The 27,833-nt window shown below is 41.7% G+C and overlaps 1 protein-coding gene across 1 annotated transcript in view; it reads left to right on the top strand.

Moving 5' to 3' along the window:
* Nucleotides 1-3,665: 3,665 nt before the first annotated feature.
* Nucleotides 3,666-27,833, top strand: part of LOC142663840 (intelectin-1-like) — a 32,459-nt gene continuing 8,291 nt past the window's right edge. Inside the window, exons 1-4 of the mRNA XM_075842670.1 lie at nt 3,666-3,732; nt 10,141-10,308; nt 10,532-10,779; nt 24,664-24,822. Coding sequence (XP_075698785.1) covers nt 3,669-3,732; nt 10,141-10,308; nt 10,532-10,779; nt 24,664-24,822 — 639 coding nt within the window. The 5' untranslated portion in view covers nt 3,666-3,668. The remainder of the gene's footprint in view (nt 3,733-10,140; nt 10,309-10,531; nt 10,780-24,663; nt 24,823-27,833) is intronic.

Raw genomic sequence — 27,833 nt, 5'->3', positions numbered from 1 at the left:
CATAGCCGTATAAGGGCTTGTTTTTTCCGGGACGAGTTGTATTTTGTAATTGTACCATTTTTAGATGCTTATAACATATTGATTAACTTTTATTAACTTTATTTTAGGAGAGAATTGAAAATAAGCAGCTATTCCAGCATTAATTTTCACGTTATAAATTTACGCCGTTTACTATGCAGCGTAAATAACATGTTAACTTTATTCTATGGGTCGGCACGATTACAGGGATACCAAATGTGTAAAGGTTTTATATGTTTTTTCTACGTTTGCACAATAAAAACCCTTTTAGAAAAAAATTACTTGTTTTTGCATCGCCGCGTTCCAAGAGGCGTAATTTTTTTATTTTTCCGTCGATGTGGCCGTACGTGGGATTGATTTTTGCGGGACAATGTGTAGTTTTCATTAGTACTATTTTGGGGTACATAGGACTTATAGATGAACTTTTATTTTATTTTTTATGGGGGGAATGGGAGAAAAGAGAGAATTTTGCCGTTGTTTTTTGCGTTTTCTTTGGACGCCGTTCATCCGGCGGTTTAATTAATGTGTTCATTTTATTGGTCAAGTTGTTACGATCGCGGGGATACCATATATGTGTATGTGTGATTTGTTTTGACCGTTTTATTAAATAAAACCACTTTTTGGGGCAAAAAAGTAGTTTTATTTGACTTTGACTGTAATTTTTTTTATTTTTTTTTTCACAAACTTTATTTAACGGTTTTACTTTTTTTTTTTTAGTCCCACCAGGGGACTTCACTATGCGATATGCCGATCGCATATATAATGCTTTGGTATACTTCGTATACCAAAGCATTATTGCCTGTCAGTGTAAAACTGACAGGCAACCTGTTAGGTCATGCCTCTGGCATCGCCTAACAGGCAGATGCTGAAGACAGACCTGGGGGTCTTTGTTAGACCCCCGGCTGTCATGGAAACCCGACGGCGACCCGCGATTTGTTTGCGGGGGCGCCGATCGGGAGACAGAGGGAGTTCCCCCCTCTGTCAAACACATTAAATGCCGCTGTCACTGTTGACAGCGGCATTTAATGGGTTAAACTGCCGGAATCGGCGCGTGCTTCGATTCCGGCAGTTGCAGCAGGAGCCAGGCTGTGTATAACAGCCGTGCTCCTGCCGCTGATCGCGTGGGTACAGTCTCAGTACCCGCTCCATCACAGGACGGATATATCCGTCCTCCTGCGCGAACTAGCAGCTGCTGAGGACGGATATATCCGTCCTTCGGCGTTAAGGGGTTAATGTCATTCATTAAATGTAAATAGAAAAAAGAGAAATAATTTTTTTTGTTTTTAAATGTAACCTTATTTTTATTTATTTTTTAAAACTCTCCTGAAGCAGCCATATTGGAAACACACATTTCTATCCTGTATTTACTGCTAAGTGCAGCAGGGTATGTGTGCTTTATGGCAGCTGCAAGGAAGGAACGTTTATTGTTAGGGTATGTTCACACGTAGTCAACAAAAACGTCTGAAAATCCAGAGCTGTTTTCAAGGGAAAACAGACCCTGCTTTTCAGACGTTTTTTTACCAACTCACATTTTTTGCGGTGTTTTCGCGGCGTTTTTTACGTCCGTTTTTGGAGCTGTTTTCATTGGAGTCTATGAGAAAACAGCTCCAAAAACGTCCAAAGAAGTGTCCTGCACTTCTTTTGACGAGGCTGTATTTTTACGCGTCGTCGTTTGACAGCTGTCAAACGACGATGCGTAAATAACAGGTCGTCTGCACAGTACGTCGGCAAACCCATTCAAATGAATGGGCAGATGTTTGCCGACGTATTGGAGCCGTATTTTCAGACGTAAAACGAGGCATAATACGCCTCGTTTACGTCTGAAAATAGGTCGTGTGAACATACCCTTAGGGTATGTTCACACGGCGGGGGTCCGTAACGGCTGAAATTACGGGGATGTTTCAGCCTGAAAACATCCCCGTAATTTCAGCCGTACCGGCATGTGCAGGCGCTTGAACGCCGCGTCAATTACGGCCGTAATTAGCGCTGCTATTCATTGGAGTCAATGAATAGCGGCTCCAATTACGGCCAAAGAAGTGACAGGTCACTTCTTTGACGCGGGCGTCTATTTGCGCGCCGTCATTTGACAGCGGCGCGTAAATATACGCCTCGTGTGAACAGACAAACGTCTGCCCATTGCTTTCAATGGGCAGATGTTTGTCAGCGCTATTGAGGCGCTATTTTCAGACGTAATTCGGGGCAAAAACGCCCGAATTACGTCCGTAAATAGGCCGTGTGAACATACCCTTAGAGAAAAGTCAATAGACAATCATTGTCTCTAGGAAGTGAAGGTGTCTGGGAGGATGTATATTAAGCCTTATCTATGTGTATAGTATATGGTTTTGCCATTCATGGAATATAAAAATCTTATATAAAATATAGGACAGAGCACAGGTCGGTTGTCTGACGCTTACACATTTCGAACTAGGCTGTTCTTAGTCACAGACATGCTATGACTAAGAACAGTCTTGTTTGAAACGTGTAAACGTCAGAAATCCGACCTGTGCTTTATCTTTTATTTGATAAAAGTTGCCAATAAATAGTTAGATTTTTTAATGGATGTGCTGGAGAACATTTTTTCTACTCTTTTTATGAATCGTCCTTGAAAGCCTATAATTCTTTTCTGTGCACTCCAAAGCCTGACGGACTACAAACACCGACAAGGACGCGCGACGAGCCTGCTTATAACTTTTTTCTGTATTTACATTTATGGTGTTGCTATCCTGCCTCATCTAGACCTCCAGCAGTACAATAGAGTCCTATATTAATAGAGTCAAGTAGCATGGTTGCCAATAGTTCTAATTTGAATAGGGGCTGTTCCACAAACCAGGCTGGAAAAGGGGTAGCGTTTATGAAAATGTGCTTAAAATAGATGTTTTTGGTATTTTTTGGGGTGTTCCCATGTGGAATGGGGTGGGGCTTAAAATAGAAACTATTTGATTTTATTTTTAAATGTTATAAAGATGCAATAAGAGACAGACAGCTTAAAAAATAGGTTCTGCAGTAGCAGTGCCTATGGGCAGACCCTGGCAATATAGGGTTCCTGTGCAAGAACAGTATCTGGGCGCCTTGCTTTTCAACTGCTAATTTGAGGACAATAAAACGCTAGTCAATGCTCACCTCCTTAATCCCTCACAGGTGTGCCAATCCGCTAGTAATTGTAAAAAACATGGATGGAAATGAGTGTAGCTCTTTACATGTGATCTGGTAAACAATAAGAAGCACTATTTTTGTTCAAGGTACCATTGAGCCCCTTGCTTTTGGGGCCACTGTGCATCTGCGCAGGTTGCACATATGGTACGTTCTCCCCTGGCAGTGCCACAAAGCCAGAGTCATCCACATTGCCCCACAAATATAACTAGTCACAATTCTTCCTAATATTAAAATACTTACTTCCTCTGTAATTCCTCATAGAGCTCCTATTCTTGTACATGTGTGTGGATTGTCAGCGGCCAGAGGTCAGCCCGGAAGATAAACTTTCTGAATAAACTACGTGTAGCATGTCCCTTCTGCAGGGAGAGATGTCTAATTATGCAAATATTATTTACACACATAGTGGAAAGACTGTTATTTTATATGTGTAATATAATATACATTATTTTCTATGCTTGATTTTTTAAATTTAGTTTCCACGTAACTTAACAGGGAAAATGCTGGTACGCAGCTTCTTAATCATCTCTTTGGCACTGGCTGGAGTGTACTGTAACAAATGTTGTGAGTACGATTGCATAGAAAAATAAATGTAATATAATATGGTCAGATAAATATGAAATAAAAAATTGTTGATTGAAAGATGTTCTGATGAATATGCCACAATATACATATTCTAACAGTTCCACACGAGTTTAGCAGAATATTTGACGTTTGTTGAAAATATGATTTTATTGTTTTTCATACTAAATGAGGGTTTGTCAGCTCTCTGGAGATTTTTTCCTTAGGACACTATGTTGTGCTGTACCTCTGTTATTCAGCCTGGAAATATAAGCATAAATTGACAGATGGAAGTTACCAATCCCCTTGTCACTAGCGTGTGGTACAACAATGTCTGACGCTGTTGGCAAAAATTGGACAGTATCAGAATATTAAAGGGGAAACATCCCATTGACAAGTGGAATGGTAACACCCTTCAATTTATTCTTACATTGCTAGGAGGAATTACAGAGGGACGGCATAATGAGGGTTCTATGAAAAGATACTCCAGAATTTTTATTTTTGGGGAATACAAGAATTTACTTTAGTAGAGCTGACATGTCCTCTTTAATTACACTAAAGAACTTTTAATTTCTATAATTGCAGTAAATGTTAAAAACAAAGTGCATGACACATGATACATAAAATAACAATATTTGCTACTGGGGCTTTTATAGAACCAAATCAGTGAGCAGCTACATGTTTGTGCCCCAATTTTTATTTAGATATATTTAACAATCACCTATAGATGTAATGTTCATCTACAGCTTAATGGGTATGTTTGCTTTGGAAATTAGCTTTTTGTTAGAGGGAGCCCCTAGAAAATAAGCAAATCACAGGGTATTCCACTGCTGAGACGCTAAACAATTAACTTTGACATGGCAACAAGTATTCAACTCCCCTCGTCAGGAGAAAGGAAAGGCTATGGAAACATTTGAAGACTTTTTTTCCCCTGTAACACAATGTATTGTGCAACTTTGTAATTTGTTTTTAGTACATTTTTTTTAAACTTTTTGACATACAGCTTCAATGCTACCTGCATACATAAAGCTGTATCTTGCACTGAAACCCAAATCTGTCATGTCAGCGGGACAGACGTCTGTGATGACAGTGGGTCCTGCATGTCTGACATGCAGGATCCACCTGTTATCAATCACACCTAATTCAGAGACCCGCAGGACCTGCTATCCAGGGGCGTAACTAGGAAAGACTGGGCCCCATAGCAAACTCTTGCCCGGGGCCCCCCAGGGTGCCACAAGCTGCCCCCCTTATAAATAGTACCCCCTGTAGAATGTGCCATACAGCTCCCCTGTAGACAGTGCTATATAGCCCCGCCTATAGACAATGTCACACCCCATTTGTAGATAGCGCCCCCACCTCCCGCTTGTAGATAATGCCATACAGCCCCCTGTAGATAATGCCATAAAGCCCCCACTGTATATAGCGCTATACAGCTCCCACTATATATAGTGCCACACAGCCCCCCTCCATTGTATATAGTGCCACACAGTTCCCCTTAGTAGAAAATGCAGCACAGCCCCCCACCTTAGTAGAAAGTTACAACGCACAGATGCCTGTAGATTGCGACACACTCAGCCCCCTGTAGATAGAGCCACAGCCGTCCCCCTTGTAAATAGTGCCATAGAGTTCCCCCTTGTGTATAGTGCCATACAGCTCTCCCTTGTGTATAGTGTCACACAGCTCCCCCTTGTGTATAGTGCCACACAGCCCCCCTTTGTGTATAGTGCCACAAGGCAATGGCGCATCCGAGAAAGTTGTATCAGCCAGGGAGATGTCACTCAAACATGGAAAGGTGGGTTTGGAGGCAGGACTATGTGACTCTTCAGGATAGTGGCACCGCCCCATGACCCTCTAATGAGTAATTAGCACATAGTGTGCGCCGTTTTAAAAGTGGATTTTAAGAATTTTGCTGCATCTGAAAAAAAACAAACAAGGGAATGTTTGGAAATATTGTCAGGTCATGTAATACCGCATGGTGGCGGTTCAAGGGGTTAAAACTACCTGACAGATTCCCATTAAATATACAATGAATTGAGAACAATTCCATCTGCCCTGCAATTTTGTCATTATAAATATATCCTGTATAGTTACAGATCCAGAACCAAGCTCTGACATATATACAGTACCACAACCAAACTCAGTACATAAATACAGTACCACAACCAACATCAGTACATAAATACAGCACTAGAACCAAGCCCATACATATATACAGCACCAGAACCAACCTCAGTACAAAAATACAGCACTACAACCAAGCTCAGTACATATATACAGCACCAGAACCAACCTCAGTACAATAAAACATCCCCAGAACCAAGCTCAGTACATATATACAGCACCAGAACAAAACTCATTACATATATACACAGCACCAAAACCAATTCATACGTATATACAGCACCAGAACCAAGCTCAGTACTTACATACAGCATCAGAACCAAGATCAGTACATATATACAACACCAGAACAAGTACAGCTCAATTTAGTGCAACCCCTGCCGTATAGGTTTGTACGGCGTAAAACTACAGCTCCCAGCATGACCCGAACAATGGTAAGGATATGCTGGGAGATGCTGTTTCACAAAAAAAAATCATATCACCTACCATCTCGCTGCAGATCATACAGTGACTACAGTGCTGATTAGAGGCAGAATAAACATTTACATTAAGTGACTCACCGGTGACGTCTCAGAGTCTAGTTTTTTCTTCTCCTCCGGTCCAGATATCTATGATGGATTTCTACCGGCCATGACCCATTTCTGCAGTTTTCCGCTCTGTTGTCTTCAGCTTCTCACTTTTAAAACATTTCTGCACCTATAAACAAAGTTACAATTCTCAACACCTCTTGCACCTCTAACTATAATAGCGCCATACACTGTGTCCCTGATTATAATAGTACCATACACTGTCACACACACAGTGCCCCCTGTAGGTAGTGCCCCCATATCCACCGTGCTGCCCTACATATAGCTTCCCCTATAGGTAGTGCTCCACATATAGCCCACCTTTGTAGACAGTGCCCTACATATAGCCACCCTATTGCTAGTGCCCCACAGGTAACCCACCCCTGTATATAGTGTCCCACATATAGCCCACCCCTATAGAAAGTGCCCTCAAAAAATAGCTCCCCTATAGATAGTGCTCTACATATAGCCCACCCCTGTATAGTGTCTCACATATAGCTCCCCCTGTATATAGTCCCCCACATATAGACCACCCTGTAGATAGTGGCCCACATATAGACCCCCTGTAGATAGTGGCCCACATATAGACCCCCTTGTAGATAGTGGCCCACATCCCCACATATAGACGACCCCCCTGTAGATAGAGCCCCCACTATAGATAATGCCATTAACAGTTTTATGAGAAAAAAAACAACTTTACATACTCACATGATCCCGTTCCTGTTTGCTGGCGATGCAGATCTGCTCTCTTCTGAGCGGGTCTGCTGGCGCTGAACGAGCGTCGTCCAATGACGCTGATTGGCAGGGCAGACTGACTTGCCCCGTCAATCAGCACCTTTCAAGCATGGAAGCGGCACGATGACGTCATCGCGTCACTAGCCAATCAGCTGAATGGTCGGACACGGAACATGCCCGGCCATTCAGTGCTAATGCATGTATTTGGCTGTAGCTAGCACCGGGGCCCCCTCCGGTGCTAGCGATGCCTACAGGCATGAAAGGGCCTGTGTCGCCCGGCCCATACTTGTTAGAGGCTCAGCGGCGCGGGCCCCATAATAGCGGCGCTACTGCTGTAGCAGCCGTAACGGCTGCTAGCGGTGCCACCGGGCATATGAGTGGAGGGGTGTGTCGGCTGGCGGCACAGGCCCCCTCAAGCCGCGGGCCCCGTAGCAGCCCCTACGGCTGCTACCGCGGTAGTTACGACACTGCTGCTATCCTTGAAGCCCTCAGTCCCGCTGAACTTACAAATTCGCACTGGGATCTCCAACAATTAGGGCTTGTCCACACACAATGGAATTGCGGCAGAAAATTTCTGCAGCAATTCCGTTGATAGTCAAAGGATTTCCGCTTCGGCAAAAACACACCAGAAAATGGTGTGGAAATTGCTGCGTTTTTCACAATGTTAGGAGATGGAAACCTCTCCTATGAAAAACGCTGCAATTCTGCACACTTTCCGTAGCAGGAATTGTCATGCTTCGGTCCGAAAAATACACACCGCGGGTCAATTTTGGCTCGAAAATCTTGCGCAGCACGTGGATGAGAATTTTTAAATCTCATCCACTATGCTACTGTATTCTGCTGTGTTTTTTCTGGCTGGAAAAAACGCGGCAGTTCCGTTACGTGTGGACGAGCCCTTATTGTGTCATTGTGAGACATACTCATGGGTTACAGCTCACATTAAGGCCAGGACCACACACTGGGTTTTGATGCAGTTTGTGGCTCAGTTTTCTGAGCTAAACACAGGAGTGGACACCAAAGAATGGAGATGCATTAGTCTTTTATATACACCTTTTCTTTCCTTTAGATACACTTCTGGTTTTGGTTGAAAAAACTGCACCAAAAAAAATGCATCCAAACGCTGCGTGTGATTTTACACTTAGGCCTTATTCATACAAACGTGTTAACCCCTTAGTGACCAGCCTATTTTAGACCTTAATGACTAAGCCATTTTTTACGTTTTACCATCGTCTCATTCCAAGATAACTTTTTTATTTTTGCGTCGACATAGCTGTATATGGTCTTGTTTTTTGTGGGACAAGTTGTAATTTTTAATAGCACCATTTTGGGGTACATAGAATTTATTGATTAACTTTTATTAACTTTTTTGGGGGGGGGGGGGGGAACCCTGCAATTTTGCCACACTTTATTGCGTCCTAAATTTACGGCGTTTGCCGTGTGGTATAAATAACACAATAACTTTATTCAGTCGGTTGTTGCGAATGCAACCATACTAAATTTTTAGTTTTTGTATGTTTTACTACTTTTACACAGTAAAAACGTTTTTTTTCCAAAATTATTTGTTTGTGTCTCCATATTTGAAGAGTCATGACTTAATTATTTTTTCGCCGATGCAATTGTATGAGGGCTTTATTTTTGCGGGACGACTTGTAGTTTTTATCGGCACCATTTTGGAGTAGATGCGACTTTTTAATCACATTTTTTTTAAGGCTGGATTCAAAGAAAACAGCAATTTTTGCATGTTTTTTTATTTAAATTTTTTACGACGTTCACCGTCTGGGTTAAATGATGTAATAGCTTTATAGTTTCGGTCGGTACGGATGCGGCGATACCAAATATGCGTAACTTTTTTACTTTTGTTTTTTAATAATAAAGCAGTTTGTAAGGGGGAAAAGTGGGTTTTTAACTATTTTTTTTTCACCTTTTTTTAAACTTTTTTTTAACTATTTTTGCTAGTCCCACTAGGGGACTTCACTATGTGATTATCCGATCGCATTTATAATACACTGCAATACTTCTGTATTGCAGTGTATTATGCCTGTCCGTGTAAAACAGACAGGCATCTGCTAGGTCATGCTACAGGCATGATCTAGCAGGCATTCACTACAGGCAGACCTGGGGGCCTTTTTAGGCCCCCAACTGCAATCGAAGACACAGAAACTCGGCGATCTTATCGCCGTGTGTCAGTGGGATGTCAGCGGCCACTGAGCGCCGCATCTGAGGGGTTAAATGTGTGAGATCGATACTAATATCGATCTCACACGTTCGAGCAGGGACGCCCCCAACCCTCAGCTACCTCTGGTTGCTGAGAGCAGGGAGATTTGACAGCTCCCGGCTCTGTTTACTTATTCCGATGCAGCGCCGTAAAAAGGCTATTGCATCGGAATAAAGCCTGTTAGTGGCCGCCGTAAAAACACTATGGGGCGGTCACTACGGGTTAAACATCCGTGTGACGGCCGTTGACACAATGGCGGTCACACGGACCAGTATAATTCAATGTGGCCGTTCACACGGCTGTTTCAACGGACCGTTTGAGGGGTCCCTGAGAAAATAAGACATGTCCTAATTTTTCACGCTTCATGCATCCCTCCATAGACTAGTCTATAGGGGATGCATGATATTGCATCCCGCAGCGTTTTACACGTCCGAGATGCGCAATGCCCGTGTGAATCTAGCCTTAATAGTTTATTGCCTGCCCTGTAGTTGGCTCTGCTACAACTAATGCACTGCATGAAGGCTAGGTATACCGTTTTTTCCCTGAATTTCCATCAGCTCCAACATATTTCTCAGTTCTGAAAACAGATTGTCACCACTCATATCAGTCCCTCTTTCCAAAGGGGCACACAATCTAATTTTTCTACAATGTCAAAGGTTTAGTTTACTATATAAAAAAAACAATGCAATAAGAAAATATTTTTACATGTGAAAAATTTTGAAATTACGAAAGATCATTACTTTTTCATGAAGTAACATGTTCATATGTTTTTAGGGAAGTCCTCTATTTCTGAAATGAAACAAAACATTCAGAATCTGTTAGAATGCTGGGATAAGGACCCAGAAAATAGCCATCTGTCAGATTCTAGGTATCGTATCAGCGGACCAGACTATGGATACAGGAGCTGCAATGAAATCAAGAGATCATATACATATGCTATAGGTAACATATCTGTCAAAAAGTCCATGAAAGCTTTATGTTCTCATAGAATAAAATCTGGGTAACATCGCCTTATATTAATATCCTTGTATACTCTCTGCCTATGCAAATGTAACTCACAGACACATATCTATCATTATATATATATATATATATATATATATATATATATATATATATATATATATAGATGAATTGTGTATAATCCATTTGTTTTTCTAATTAGATGGAATATACACACTGATCACTGCAGATGGGATTTCCTATCAGACCTACTGTGACATGACAACCTATGGTGGAGGTTGGACATTGGTGGCCAGTGTCCATGAAAACGACATGAATGGTAAATGTACAGTGGGAGATCGCTGGTCCAGCCAGACGGGAAATAATGGCAACAACCCAAAAGGAGATGACAACTGGGCAAACTATGCTACATTTGGTCTTCCTGATGGAGCTACCAGTGATGACTATAAGGTAACAATATGTATATGAAACATGAAAATCTGAAGCAAAGTGTAAAATGCTCTGAGAAACACTAAAAGAGGAATTATGTAGAAGACATTGGCGGTTTAAATAATGCTTATGAAATAAAGGAAATAAAACATAATCACTCCGCTTTGGCTAATAGATTAGGCTACTGAATAGGCTTCTCTATTAACTCAATATTCTCTAAGCGAGTATTTGTATATTCGTTTTTTTCTAAACCAGACAAACCCTCTAAAAGGATAATTGAAAGGTTTATACTTTTTAAATGTATTATACTATTTTTTTTAGATATTTCCAACTTTGGTTAACAAAAAATGTATGCCAAAAATAAAAAAGGTTATACAACGGCAAAGATATTCTGTGTATTCTGCTCTCGAAGTTATACTTCAATCAGACCGCTACTTTTTGCTATCTTACATTTGGTAAGTTAGCAAGAACTAGGTAAAAAAACGGAAGGAAGTATTACTCCAATATCAGAATACACAAGGTGTCAATGTCTGTAGCAGATTCAGAGTCCAGTGGTTGAAACGATCTGCCAGGAAGGTAATAACAAGAGTTGTCAGGTAACAGTACAGGTCCATTAAACAGATAAGCGCCAACAGTTTGTAACGTAAGTCAGAGACATGGTCAGGAAGCAATCCAGGTTCGGTATACAGATAAGCGGCAATAGGTTATAGCGGGAGGCATAGACGTGGTCAGGAAACAAGTTAAAGAGGCTCTGTCACCAGATTATACGTGCCCTATCTCCTACATAATCTGATCGGCGTTGTAATGTAAATAACAGTGGTTTTTATTTTGAAACTGGGTGTGCTTTTACTTTTTTTCCAACTGTGCGTTGTGAAGAGAAGTGTATGACGCTTACCAATCATACACTTCTCATCGTTCCAGCCCAGCTTCTTTCACTGCACAACATGATCTCGTGAGATCACACTGTGCTGTCACAAACTCCCACAGAAACGTTACCAAAGTGCCTTGAGAGTGAATAGACATGGCCTGCAGCCAGGAAGCGATGTCTATTCACACTCGACACTTCGGTAACATTTGTGAGATTTACTCACAGCAAGCGTAATCTTGCGAGATCACAATATGCTGAGTACAGCTGAACTCGAATGACAGCACAGCGTGATATTACGAGATCATGGTGTGCTGTGTGAGTAAGTCCCACAGAAGCATTATCGAAGTGTCGGGAGTGTGAATAGACATCGCTTTCTAGCTGGAGACAATGTCTATTCACTCTCAAGGCACTTCGGTAACGTTTCTGTGGGAGTATGTGACAGCACAGCTGTGCAGTGAAAGAAGCTAGGCTGGAACGATGAGAAGTATATGACGCTGATTGGTCAGTGTTATACACTTCTCTTCACAACGCCCAGTTGGTAAAAAGTAAAAACACGCCCAGTTGTCTATTAAGAAACTAATTAGCATAAATCTAAAATTGTTCAAAACTCCGTCAAAAATTATCTTTTTTCAAAATAAAAACCACTGTTATTTACATTACAGTGCCGTTCACATTATGTAGGAGAAAGGGCACTTATAATCTGGTGACAGAGCCTCTTTAAGTTCGGTACACACATGAGGAGCAACAGTTTGTAGATTAGAAGGGTTGTCTCAAGAATAAATGTTATCCCCTAACCACAGGAAAAGTGACAACATACGGATCTATCACGTAGGGTCTGTGGACCCACTGGGCCGTACCGCCTTGGCGGTATGGCAGCTGGCCAACAGGGCGCAGGTCAATGTTGATAGTTCGTATAGGGTACCTGTGGCAGCTCGGACAGTAGCAAGGCAGGCTCGGCTGGGACTAGGCAGCAGGTAGACGCCATGCGTGGTGAAGCAGGTCATGCGTGGTATACAGCACGGCACGAGGCTCAGCACAGTACTCGACCAGGATAGTACGGAATGCAGGAAATACACTAGGAGAACATTGCATAGACAAACTAGAGAAACAACAACAACGCTCAGGCATACGTTAGAGATCTAATGTGTGTTTAGATCTCAGTGTGTCAGGCTGGACGGCAGCTGCAAACTGCTCGGGCAGCCTCTAATATGACACAGTAGTGGAGTTCATTTGTTAGACCAGCAATGATTTTAAAAAAAGCGCTAGCCCCCCGACATGTTTCACTGCTACAGCAGCGTCCTCAGGGGATAATTTCAGGGCTATTACTCACGCGTGTGATTTCCTCTTCTTTATATAGTGGGGAGACACACCTATCATGGTGTGTCATCTCCCTGGAGCGAATCGGGTCATACAATTATGATGTTATGGAGAACCGCTATTATCATTAAGAACGCCGCAATAAAAGAGAGAGAGAAGAGTGAATGTGCTCTTTGTTCAGACATACTACATCTTATCAGCTGCGTCTACATTCACCTGCATATAGTATAACTCCCAAGTTTAGAAGTAGTTGCATCTAGATATATATATATATGTTGAGATGGTAGTGAATGTTCCTTCTGCCCCTATATGTTAAAAAACAAAACCTTTAAAAACCCAGTGGACGATAAACAATATACTATAAGGCAATTTATCAACTGCCAGTGCAGCGGTGTTATATATGCTGCCACTTGTCCGTGTCCAAAACTCTACATCGGCAAGACCGTCCAACAACTAAGAAGAAGGATCTCAAAGCACATTAGCACTATTAATACATGAGAAGATACACCCCTCTCGAGGCACATAAGATACTTCCATCAAGGAAACAGCAACACTCTCAAATTCTGGGGTATCGCACAAGTAAAACTGGGCCCAAGGTCTGGAAACTTAGATAAAAAATTACTACAAGAAGAGGCACGTTGGATACACAGACTCAATTCTCTCAGTCCCAATGGTCTTAATGAAGGTTTCACTTTTGCTGCTTTCCTGTAGCCTATTTCATAACTTACTTATAATTTTCTCCATAGCTTTCCCTACCAACATAAATTTCCCCAGATATTCACTTATTTATACTACCACAGTCACTAGTACTGTTTCAACACACATCTATCCTAACCACTACCTACTAACCAAACAGTATGTAATACAGGACTTTCCATAAAACATACAATTATCAATACATATCAGTACACTCAATAAGCAGACTCTACAATAGGCTTATAACGCACTGCCTTTGTACAATTTGAAAATAAGACAATCTTCCTCTCCTTTATATGTGTCATTACTATGGACACTACTGTCAGCATTCCAACTACTACTACTGTTCTTGGATGTACATATACATCTAAACAGTCATCTAAACAGCATAACTACATTAGAAAAAGGAACTAAGACGTAGCAGTCAATACTTTATGCGCCGGTACACACGGCGCATTTTCTGGCCTCCTTTACAAAATGTATCTGCCACATAGCAATCTCACCATATGTGGGTAAATCTAGATATGACATACAGTAGCAACACTACAGTAGGTAAACCTAAAATTCAGCTGACAATAAGTAATGCGTCTGTACACACAGCGCATTTATCTGTTGAGGTATTCTCGGAGACAATAGTGGTCCCAATAACGGCCACACTTCACTACCATCTCAACATATATATATATATATCTAGATGCAACTACTTCTAAACTTGAACACCGAAAAAGGCCATACTTACAAATGGACACAGCCAGGTCAGAAACGCTGATGAAGGCGAGTGAGCAGGTGCTTTAAATAATAATAGCCACTCCCACTAGTCTTGACTTACACACTATCCCTCCATGTTTCACACACTTGCATCCCATTATTCATTTATTTTTTAGGCACTTTACTCATTACTGCCCCCTATATTTCACTTACATTATTACACTTGCACATACACTATTCATTTATTATTTCTTACTACACATCCCATGCACCACATACCACTCCCCTCAAGACTAGTGGGAGTGGCTATTATTATTTAAAGCACCTGCTCACTCGCCTTCATCAGCGTTTCTGACCTGGCTGTGTCCATTTGTAAGTATGGCCTTTTTCTGTGTTTTTGTATAAATGTCCTTGTTTTTATCTGTTTTTACTTCTAAACTTGGGAGTTATACTATATGCAGGTGAATGTAGACGCAGCTGATAAGATGTAGTATGTCTGAACAAAGAGCACATTCACTCTTCTCTCTCTCTTTTATTGCGGCGTTCTTAATGATAATAGCGGTTCTCCATAACATCATAATTCTATGACCCGATCTAACTAAGGCGCGCATGCGCCACAACTTATAGTTTGATCCTAACAACGATATCCTTAACTGTGTATACAGACATATATATCTACGGAACCAATTACCTATTTCATTAAATACCTCCACTGCATGATAAGAAACTAATATCTAGCCGGCAACAGAGAATGCACCTGTATACATAATGCATCGATCAGCCTCGGACATTACCTCATGTCCGATGATAATAACGATCTCCAGACAGCTACAAATTCTATCACCTGATTCTACTGTAGTACGCATGCGCCAAGTATGCCATGCGTCCGGAACAACGGCCCCCACATACGATAGGTTGATCTCTGTGTCAGTTAAACATAGAGAAGGCTCGTCCCGGTTCACAATTTCTATTGGTCGCTCCAGGGAGATGACACACCATGATAGGTGTGTCTCCCCACTATATAAAGAAAAGGAAATCACACGCGCGAGTAATAGCCCTGAAATTATCCCCTGAGGACGCTGCTGTAGCAGTGAAACATGTCGGGGGGGCTAGCGCTTTTTTTAAAATCATTGCTGGTCTAACAAATGAACTCCACTACTGTGTCATATTAGAGGCTGCCCGAGCAGTCTGCAGCTGCCGTCCAGCCTGACACACTGAGATCTAAACACACATTAGATCTCTAACGTTAGACTAACCAGCTCTGAAGAAATTTTAATCTAACCAACTATTGTACAACTATTTACCTTATCTGCTGCAACTTGTTTCTAATTGAAACAATAAAAGTTATATTTTAATTAATACAACAATTCTATAGCAGCTGGGAAATTGGGGACTCTTTTGTGCTCTGCACATTTATCTGTTCGTCAAAAAGTCGCATGTACCCAAAAATTGTACCAATAAAAACTACAGGTAAAAACAAGCCCTAGCACAGCTTTCTTGATGGAAAAATAAAAAAGTTATAACCCTTTGGTAACAGAAAAAACAACCAATTTTCTTAAAAACCGTGATTTTATCATGCAAAAACCATAAAAAAATTAAATGCATATGGTATCGCCGTAATCGCATCGACCCGCAGAATAAAGTAAATATGTCATTTATAGCCCACGGTGAATGCCATAAAAAAAGGATAAAAAACAATTGAAGTTTTCACAGCCTAACTCCACTAAATTCAGCAAAAAACCTGTGGGATCAAAATGCTCACTATACCCCTAGATAAATTCTTTTAGGGTTGTAGTTTCCCAAATGGGGTCACCTTTGGGGGGTTTCCACTGTTTTGGTCCCTCAGGGGCTTTGCAAATGCGACACGGTGCCCGAATACCAATCCAGCTAACTTGATCTCCAAAAGCTAAATGATGCTCCTTCCCTTCTGAGCCCTGCCGTGTGTTCAAACAGCCATTTATTACCACATTTGGCATATTGTCGTAATCGGGAGAAAATTCTTTTCAAATGCTGTGGTGCTTTTTTTTCTTTATGCCTTGTAAAAATGTATAATTTCTACGTTTTATTAGAAATAAATGTAGATTTTCATTTTCATGGTCTAATTCCACTAAGTTCAGCAAAAAACATGTGGGGTCAAAATGCTAACTATACCCCGCGATAAATTCCTTGAGATGTGTAGTTTGCCAAATGGTGTCTTTTTGGGGGTGTTGCCACTGTTTTGGCCCCATAAGACCTCTTCAAACCGGAAATGGTGCCTAAAATATATTGTGAAACACTTAAAGTGTTAAGAAATTTTCTAAATGCTGTTTTGAATACTTTGAGAGGTGCAGTTTTTAAAATTGGGTGACTTATGGGGGATTCTAATATACAAGGCCCTAAAAGCCACCAGAACTGAACTGGTCCACAAAAAAAATTCCTGGTCTAGGAAATTTTCTTGAAAATGTGAGAAATTGCTGATTAAGTTCTAAGCCTTGTAACATCCTGGAAAAATAAATGGATGTTCAAAAAACGATGCAAATATAATGTAGATATGTGGGAAATGTTAAATAGTAACTATTTTTTATGGTATTACTATCTGTTTTATAAGCAGATACATTTAAATTTAGAACATTGCTAATTTTTGCAAATTTTCTAAAAATGTTTGACAATATGTCACGAGAAAACAGTCTCAGAATCGCTTGGATAGGTAAAAGCATTCCAAAGATATTACCACATAAAATGAGAGATGTCAGATTTGAAAAAAAATCGGCTGCGTCCACAAGGCCAAAACAAGCTGTGTCTTAAAGGGGTTAAACATCAAAGTTAACCAGAAATTGAGCATATAGTAGTAGTTACATAGTTAGTACGGTTGAAAAAAAACCACATCTGTCCATCAAGTTCAACCAAGGAATGTGAAAAAGGGAGGGAATTGAAACAAAAATTCTACACATTTACATAGGAGCTGATATTTTCTCTTTCTAGGACATCATCTAAGCCTTTTTTAAAGCCATCTACTGTCCCTCTTCTCTGACCAGCTCCTGCGGTAGACTATTCCATAGATTCACAGTTCTCACAGTAAAGAAAAAATTTGTCGCCTCTGCAGATTAAACCTTTTTTTCTCCAGATGGAGGGAGTGCCCCCTTGTTTTTTTGATGGGGTTTTACATGGAGCAGGATTTCATCATATTTTTTCTATGTTCCATTCATACATTTATATAACTTAATCATGCCCCCCCCCCTTACTCGTCTCTTTTCAAGTCTAAATAGGTTTAATTATTTTAATCTTTCCTCATTACTGTCACGAGGCGGGGTGTGGACCCACTGGGACGTACCGCGTAGCGGGATGGCAGCTGGCCAAACAGGTATGGTACAGAGTCTATAGTCCAGAAAAGGGTACCTGAGGCAATGTAGACAGTAGCAAGGCAGGCTCGGCTGGGACCAGGCAGCAGGTAGACGTCAGGCATGGAGTAGTAGAACAGGCGTGGAATGCAGCCCAACACGACAACAGTTCAGCACGGCAGTAGACCAGGATGGTACTGATAACACGGGAAACAGATACGGGGAACACTGGGAAGCTGGAAGACACTTAGGAGACCATTTGCAAGACAGACTAAGGAAAACAACAACAACGCTCAGACGAGGATAAGAAGGGCGGCGACCCTCTTATAGTACAGGAATTCAGGAGTTGATGATGATGATGATTTCCAGGTGCGCGGGCACGAGCGCGCGCACCCTCCGGGAGGCAGGCTCGATACACGGAAGTGAGTGCCGGTGCCTCACAGGGGGACAACGCAGCACAGCAGCAGGATGTCCATGGCAGCGGTCGTCGAGGGGTAAGATAGACCGACAGACCGTGGCCATAGACGTGACAATAACTTAGATTCTCCATGCCCGTTATTAGTTTCGTTGCTCTTTGTATTTTTTCCAACTCCAGGGCATCCTTTCTATGAACTAGAGTCCAGAACGGAATTGCATACTCTAGATAAGGCCGCACTAATGAAATATAAAGTGGTAATATTATATACCTGTCCCGCGAGTCCATGCCTCTTTTAATACACAATGATATTTTTCTGGCCTTAGAAGCAGCTGATTGACATTGCATGCTGTTATTTAGTCTATGATCTACAAATACACCCAGATCTTTCTCACAAGTGACTCCCCCAGTGTAGCTCCATCTAAGGCTTCATGCACACGTTACGGGCACGGACTGCCAGCCGTTTTTACGAGCCGTGTTCCCATTATAAAGTATAGGAGCACAGTCCATAAAATAAAAAAATAGGACATGTCCTATTTTTTTCGGCAGGTTTCTATGGCACGGACACCCTCCCATAGACATACGGGAAGGTGTCCGTCGGCCATAGAAATGAATGGGCCCGTAATTACGGACCGTAATTAGGGCCCGTAATTACAGGCGATTTTACAGTCGTGTGCATGTGTCCTAAGACATATGATGCATGCAGATTGTTGGTACCCAGATGCATAACTTTACATTTATCTACATTAAACCTCATTTGCCAAGTGGATGCCAAAACACTTAGCGTGTCCAAATCAGCTTGCAATTTATGAACTTCTTAGACTGAACAATACTACTTAGCTTGGTGTCATCTGCAAAAATAGAAATAGTGCTATTAATCCCATCCTCTATATCATTAATAAATAAGATTAATACATACTCCTTTATATAGTCCCTCAATAGCTCCTCAAACATTTTTCTCATGATGGATGTTAAGCTTACTGTTCTATAATTACCCGAGGAAGACCTAGAGCCCTTTTTGAAAATAGGCACCACATTTGCTTGGCCCCAGTCCCTTGGCACTATACCAGTCACTAGAGAATCTCTAAATATTATGAAGAGGGGGATAGAAATAACTGAACTAAGCTCTTTAAGCAATCTAGGGTGTAACCCATCTGGTCCCGGAGCATTGTGCACATTTATTTTATTTAACTTAGCTTGGGCCATATCTAGTGATTATCTATGTCACAAGCTATATAGTTTAGAACTTCAATTACTGGTCTTCAATTATGTCTATTAAAAGTGGATATTCATGTAAAAATATTATTCAATACACAACCTGTTTAACCCCTTCGACATTTATCATATGGATACGTCATGGAAAGCTAGTGCATCCCACATTTTGCCGTATCCATACGACAAATGGTGGACACTAGCTGAGAAGGTGAGTCGGTGCCACCATACCCGGCTGTCGGCTGTATGTTACAGCTGGCATTCTAGGGTAATGGCGGAGACCAAAGTTTGCTCCGATCCCCACCATTAACCCCTTCAATGCAGTGGTCAAAAGCGATCGCTGCATTTAAGGGGTTTGCAGCTCATCGGCACCCCAGCAATAAAATTGCCGGGGTGCTGGCGGCTGCAAAGGCAACCGGAGGCCTAACACTAGCCTCCTGGTATGCCTAATACGGAAGCCTTTCAGCCCCGACCGGAGGCGGGGCCTAAAAGGCTTCTCTAACCGCCGGCAAGATGTCACCGACTCAGGAGCTGAGCCGGCGTCATCAGTGGTGGATGGCCGCTGTATGTTACAGCGGACATCCACCTGTAATGGCAGGAACTGTAGCTAGCTACGATTCCTGCCATTAACCCATTAGATGCAGCGATTGAAAGCGATCGCTGCATCTTAGAGGTTGGTAGCTGATTGGCAGCCCTGCCATGCAATCGTAAGGCTGCCGACTGCTGCTATGGCAACAGGAGACCTAGCAATGGCCTCCTGTTCTGCCGTTATGGAAGCCGAATGGGCTCCTGCTCTATCATTCACTGGCAGCAAGCTAATCGGCTTGCTGTCAGTGAATGACTGACATATCTAATAGATTGCACTAAATAGGTAGTGCAATGTATTAGAATAAAAATCTGACAGTTAAACCCTCAAGTCTCCTAGTGGGACTAAAGAAAAGTGAAAGAAAAAAAAAAAGTGGGAAAAAGTTGTAACAAATATAATAAAAGTTTCAAGTAATAAAATAAAAGACAATCGCCCTTTCCCTCAGGCCTCATGCACACAAACTTATTTTTTTCCTCCCGTAAATCCTGTCGTAAATACGGGTCCTTGGTCACACGTATTCGACCCGTATTGCACCAGTATTTACGGAACCCGTGCCCGTAAATACGGGTCCGGTGCCACCAGTATTCCACCCGTATTTACGGGCACGTTTTCGCTGCAAAATTGCATTGCACTAATCGGCAGCCCCTTCCCTCTATCAGTGCAGGATAAAGAGAAGGGGCAGCACTTTCCGTAGTAAAAGTAAAATAAATTCATACTTACCCGGCCGTTGTCTTGGTGACCCGACCCTTTTTCGGCATCCTGCCCGACCTCCCTGGATGACGCGGCAGTCCATGTGACCGCTTCAGCCTGTGATTGGCTGCAGCGGTCACATGGGCTGAAACGTCATCCCGGAAGGCCGGACTGGAGGAAGAAGCAGGGAGTTCTGTGTAAATATGAACTTCTATTATTTTTACACGTTGATCTATATTGTGATCGGTAGTCACTGTCCAGGGTGTCCAGGGTGCTGAAAGAGTTACTGGCGATCGTTTAACTCTTTCATAACCCTGGACAGTGACTATCCCCTGACGTCGCCTAGCAACGCTCCCGTAATTACGGGTGCACACATGTAGTCACCCGTAATTACGGGAACCCCATAGACTTCTATGGGCCTGCCCGTGCCGTTATTACGGCCTGAAATAGGACATGTTCTATATTTTTCAACGGCACAGGTACCTTCTCGTAAGCATACGGGGAGGTACCCGTGGCTAATAGAAGTCTATGGGCCCGTAATTACGTAGTTACGTTCGTAACGACCTGAACTATAAAAAATATGTTATTTATTCCACGCGTTGAAAATATGGTTCTCACAACTTGGCGACAGAAAAAATACATTTTTCCAAAAGTAATTTTATTGTAAAAAATGTTGTAAAACATAAAAAAGTGCTATAAATCCGGTATCGCCGGAAACGTCCGACCCGCAGAATAAAAGTAACATGTAATTTATAATGCATGGTGAACGCTATATAAAAAAACCTAAAAAAAAACCATGCCGGAATTGCTGTTTTTTGGTCACCTTGCCTAAAAAAAAATTGGATAAAAAGTGATCAAAAAGTCGCATGCACACCAAAATGGTACTAAAAATAACTACAGCTCGTCCCGCAAAAAAAAACAGTCCTCATGCCACTATGTCTATGAAAAAATAAAATTATTGAAGGCTCCAATAAGTCAGGAAATAAAAAATATGCAGTTGTGCAGGTCCAAGGGGAACATTTCTTCTGTTTTAAGAGGCGATTTATCAAGGCCCAAACATTAGGGAACAAGGAAGGGGAGGGCCCAAACATATCTGCTGGAAGTGAGGGTGCCCGTATTATACCAGGATAACAATTCCCCAACCTGCCAAGTTGCGGAGTGTGGACCAAAAGGGGGATAAGTAAGGACATAATTTATCAGTGCGACACTGGCCTGTGCAGAAAGGATTGTTTCACAGCGTAAAATATATCTATGGATTATTTTATTGTTTTTTTTACCCAATTATTATACCACCGGACTATGCCCCTGATATACTCTGCCCAGCTTACATATGCCCCCACATTATAAACTGAAATACCAGTAAACCTCCAAACAAAACTACTACCAAGCAAAACCCACGCTCCAAAAGCCAAATGACGCTCCCTCTCTTCTGAACCCTACAGTGTGCCCAAACAGCAGTTTACTTCTACATATGTAGCATCGCCATACCCGGGAGAACCCTTTTAACAAGTTTTAGGATGTGTGTCTCCAGTCGCACAAGCTGGGCACGACATATTTGCCACTAAAATGGCATATCTGGGGAAAAAAATTGTAATTTTTACTTTGCACCATCTGCAGCGCAATAATTTATGGAAAAGACCTGTGGGGTGCAAATGCTCACTACAAATGCCTTGAGGGTGCAGTTTTCAAAATGGGGTCACTTCTCAGGGGTTTCTTCTATTATTTCACATCAGAGCCCTGCAATTGTCAACCAATACTTTGTAAATCGCCAAATTAGGCTTCAATTTTACATGGTACTCTTTCATTCATTCATTTCATTCCTGAGCCTTGCCGAATGTCCTGGCAAAAGATTAGGGCCACATGTAGGGTGATTATAAAACCGGGAAACACAGCATAATAATTAGAGAGCTGTCTTGTTATGGTGGCACAACCTGGGCACCACATTGACATATCTATGGAAAAAAATCCCATTTTCACTGTAACATCGAGTGCACACTAATTTCTGCAAAATACCTGCAGGGTTAACATGCTCACTACACCCCCAGGTGAATACCTTGAGGGGTGTAATTTACAAAATGGGCTCATCTCTAGGGGTCTCCACTGTTTTGGTCCCACAGGGGCTTTGCAAATGCTACATAGCGACCAGAAACCAATCCAGCAAAATCTGTGCTCCAAAAGCCATATATCGCACCTTCCATTGTGAGCCCTGCCGTGTGCCCACACAGCAGTTTATGACCATATATGGGGTATTTCCGTACTCAGGAGGAATTTCTTTACAAATATTGGGGTTCTTTTTTTCCTTTATCTGTTGAGCAAATGAAAAATTTTGAGCTAAACCTACTTCTTATTGAAGAAAAAGGATTGTTTTTATTTTCACTGCCCAATTCTAAAAAAATCTATGAAACACCTGTGGGGTCAAAATGCTCACTACACCCCTAGATGAATTCTTCAAGGGTGTAGTTTTGTGAACGGAGTTACTTTTGGGTAGTTTCCACTGTACTGGTACCTTAAGGGCTTTGTAAAAGCGACATGGTGTCATGAAACCAATCCAGAAAATCTGTGCTCCAAAAGCCAAATGCCATTCCTTCTCTTCCGATCCTTGCCGTGTGCCCAAACAACAGTTTATGACCACATATGTGATATTTCTGTACTCCAGAGAAGTTGTTTTACAAATTTTATTTTATTTATTTGTTGAGAAAATGAAAAATTGAGCAAAAGCTACGTCTTATTGAAGAAAAAAAAGGATTGTTTTTATTTTCACTGCCCAATTCTAATAAAATTTATAAAACACCTGTGGGGTCAAAATGCTCACTACACCACTAGATGAATTCCTGAAGGGGTGTCGTTTCCTAAATGGAGTCACTTTTTGGGTGGTTTCTCTTTTTTGGTCCCCCAGGGGCTTTGTAAATGTGACATGGCCTCCACAAACCATTCCTGCTAAATTTGAGCTCCAAAAGGCAAATGGCGCTCTTTCCCTTCTAAGCTCCGCCGTGTGTCCAAACAACCGTTTATTACCACATGTGGGGTATTGTTTTACACGGGAGGAATTGCTTTACAAATTTTGTGGTGCTATTTTTCCTTTAGTCCTTGTGGAAATTAGAAAAAATTTGCTAAACCTACATTTTCTTTCAAAAAAATTTCGATTTTAATTTTCACGGCCTAATTCCAATAATTTCTGCAATAAACCTGTGGGGTCGAAATTCTCACTATACCCCTAGATAATTTCCTTGATGGGTGTAGTTTTACAAATGGGTAACTTTTGGGGGGTTTCCACTGTTTTGGCATCTCAAGAGCCCTTCAAACCTGACATGGTGCCTATATATTATATATTCTAATAAATAGGAGGCCCTAAATAAACAAGGTGCTCCTTTGGTTCTGAGGTCTGTGCTTCAGTCCATAAGCACACCAGGGCCACATGTGGGATATTTCCTAAAACTGCAGAACCTGGGCAATAAATATGGAACTGTTTTTCTCTGATAAATCTTTGTGTTATAAAAAAAATGGATTAAAAATTAATCTAAAAAAAAAAAATCTAATTTGTAAATTTCAACTCTACTTTGCTATAATTCCTGCAAAACATCTAAAGGGTTAAGAAACTTTCTAAATGCTGTTTTGAATACTTTGAGGGGTGCAGTTTCTAAAATAGGGTGAGCCTTTTGAAATTTTCATGAAAATGTGAGAAATTGCTGCTAAAGTTCTAAGCCTTGTAACGTCCTAGAAAAATAAAAGGATGTTCAAAAAACAATGCCAACATAAAGTAGACATATGGGGATGTTAATTAGCAACAATTTTGTGTAGTTTAACTGCCTGTCTTACAAGCAGATACATTTAAATGTATAAAAAAAATTTGCTACATTTTGGTGTTTTTCCACAATTAAATACTGAATGTATTGAGCAAATTTTGCCAGTAGCAAACATGTGTCACGAGGAAAACTCAGAATCGCTTGGATAGGCAAAAGCATTCCGAAGTTATTACCACATAAAGTGAAACAAATGAGGCTCTGTCAGGAAGGTCAAAAGTGGCCAAAGCGGGAAGGTGTTAATTGTGAAATCTCTGAACATGATTAACTTCTATCTGATTTAATCCTACTTCTAGAATCCAGGATATTATGATATTGTCGCTGAAGACTTGGGGTTGTGGCACGTTCCCAACAAGACACCCTTGTCAAAGTGGAAAGATAAAGCGATCTTAAGATACCGTACAAACAATGGTTTCTTTTCAAAAGAGGGTGGCAACCTCTTCCATCTGTACAAAGTAAGTAATGTCTGTTTTAGGGCTCATTCACACAAACAATGTCCGTGTGCTGTGCATGTGTGAGTCTTCACGCAGCAAGAAACTCACTGTATGTGCTATATTGGTGCGTTTTAACGTACCTATTGAAGCCAATGGGTGTGTGAAAACCACGCACTGCATGTAACCCAGCAAAAGGATTGTATGGCATTGAGAAATGGGAGGTTGTGGCCGGCCACTAGAGGGCGCTGTGAGGTTAGTACATCGACAGTGTTTAGTGTGTGGAGTGATATACAAGAGAGGGCTAGTGAGGAAGTGTCTGGAGAGAGGTCTGAGAAGCGCTGGACAGGAAGAGACAGAGACTGGACTGAGAGAGCTGTAGCAAGTAAGGAAGACATTGTGACTCAGATAACTGTAAAAGATAAAGAGCATTCTGGCCAGCAGCAGAGCATAAGTAATGTGAAGTATCAGACACGCATTTACTGGAGTTCCAAGTTAAGGAGATCCGGCTGAGTTAAGAGGAGAGTGTTTAGAGCAAGAAGCTGAAGACGCCATTTTTGAGCATAAGGTAACATAGAGCCATTAACTGCCGGATCATCAGAGAGTGCATTGTATTACATTGCCGGACCTCAAAGATCACATTACACTAAACCTGGAAGCTAAGAGACTTTATTATCCTAAGGCACAAGATAAAGAGAACATATTTTAATCATTACGGATTATAAGAGACTGTGTTATATTGAAGTGCCGGATAAAAGCAGAGACTGTATTGTTTACCGTGCACCAATTGTATTTTGCCTAGAGCTCAAGTTTTCACTGTTGTCATATTTTTTGCATGTTCAGTAAAGACAAAACGAATATAATCCCGGTGTCAGTAATTATTGTCCTTAAAGTCATATTACAACTTGGCGTAGTCGGCAGGATGGATGCAGATACAATGGACGAGACAACATTATCATCCAGTGTGACCCATCCAATGATACCGGTGGGAGCCCTCTTAAATCATTTGCCAAAGTTTAATGGATCTGATCTATTGTTGGAAGATTGGAGTGAACGGCTGGAAGGAGCGGCACGGCTCTGTAATGTCGCTCCACATTTAAAAGTAGAATTGGCGCTAAGTACCTTAGAAGGAGAAGCTAGGAAAACCGTTTTGTTACAGCCAGCACGACATCGACAAACCTTCGAACAAATTCGGCAGCTATTAGATGATGTGTATGGGGATACGTCCTCTGAGGGCATGATAAGGAAGCGATTCTTTGCCCGCCAGCAGAAAGAAGAAGAGACACTGGCGCAGTTTGCAAATGGATTACAGGAAATAATGGCAATGTTGCAACGTAAAGAAGAACAATCAGCCGGGTCCTTTACCAATGTACACGTAGTATTGCGGGATCAGTTTGTAATAGGTCTCAAGAATCCACCGTTAAGGAGAACTCTGAAGGAAAAGTTAAAGAAAGAACCAGATATGACGATTCATCAATTATTGACGGAAGCTATCGCATTGGAAAAAGAGGAATCGGCCAGCACTGATACGGTGGTCAGGCAAGCAGAAATTGTAACCAAGAAGAACCCCGACATGGAGGCCAGGATGGAGTCATTGGAAGGTGCCATGAGAGAGTTGAAAGCCGCTATTACTAATAAGCCTGACCCTGGAACTCCAGTTCGATACTCACAAGAGAGACAGTCGTTTGCGGATAGAAGGAATCAAGGTAGGAATGCTCCAGACCCTACCATCTGCTATAATTGTGGCCGAGCAGGACACATTGCTAGAAATTGCATGCGTTCTCACTATCAGAGCAATCGCAGGAATTTAAACTAGAACGACCTGTAGTTGAGGGGCAAACTACAGGAGAGTCCACGGATACATGCCCTGTGTTAGATGCTACAGATATAGTGGGGGAATGTCCCGTCGTTGTAGCAAAATTCAATGGCGTTGAGTTGTCATGTTTAATCGATACTGGATCTCAAGTGACCACTATGGATAAAGTTGTGTTTGAAACTTATTTCCCTTCCTTGTTATGTGAGAAGAGTGACACTTGGATAAGACTCAAGGCAGCTAATAGTTTACCTATCCCTATCCTGGGAGTTATACAAATGGACATTTCAATATGGAATCGTGATTTGAACAAAAAGGGGGTTATCATAGTAGAAAAAGCTATGGACTCTGACATTCCCGTGATTCTAGGAATGAATATATTGCGGGACTTAGATGGAGTAATGTCACAAGAGCTGGGCCCAAAATACTGGAAACAAATACCCACTCAACGACCTTCTCAAATGGCTTTACAGCGCACTTTAAAACATTGTCGCATTAATGGAGAACTATTAAATTGGCCTGGAAGGGTAGGACTGGTTAAGATACCAGCCTCTCGAAGTATACAAGTACCAGCAGGCCATGAAATGTTGTTACCCTTGCCAGTGGGTACTAATAAAGTGTTAAAGGGCACCACTGTGTTAATTGAATCAGCTCTGCAGAAAGAAGGAGTAGCCGTGGCCCGGTCGATATGCAAGGTACAGGCTGGACAAGTATTATTACGAGTGGTTAATATCACGAAACAAAATGTAACCTTATTTCCCCGGGAACTAGTAGCTGAAGTGTTTCCGGTGAGGGAGGAACAAGTGGAAAGCCGTTCAGATTGGCAAGTGAGTTATCCTTGTGAAAGTGTAGCTGTGGTTACAGTGTGTCGAGCCACCACTCAAGCTAATGACACCATTGGGAGGCGATTACTGGAGCAAATACCTTTAGAAGGAACGGATTTGACTACCAGGCAAATAGAGGAAGTGGCGGGAGTGTTAGGAGAGCACTACAAGGCTTTTTCCAAGAATGAAGCAGACTTTGGGTTGACAACAACTTTAGAACATGAAATACATACGGGAAATGCTCACCCGGTACGAGAACGATACCGTACCATTCCGCCCGCTTTTTATCAAGAAGCCAAAGTGTTGCTAAAACGCATGCTAGACAGTCATGTTATCCGACCCAGTAAGAGTCCATGGGCTTCTCCCATAGTATTAGTAAAGAAGAAAGATGGAAGCTT

Source organism: Rhinoderma darwinii, chromosome 11 (assembly GCF_050947455.1).
Source record: "Rhinoderma darwinii isolate aRhiDar2 chromosome 11, aRhiDar2.hap1, whole genome shotgun sequence".
NCBI classification, from domain to species: domain Eukaryota; kingdom Metazoa; phylum Chordata; class Amphibia; order Anura; family Rhinodermatidae; genus Rhinoderma; species Rhinoderma darwinii.
This window is presented reverse-complemented; position numbering and strand designations above follow the sequence as displayed.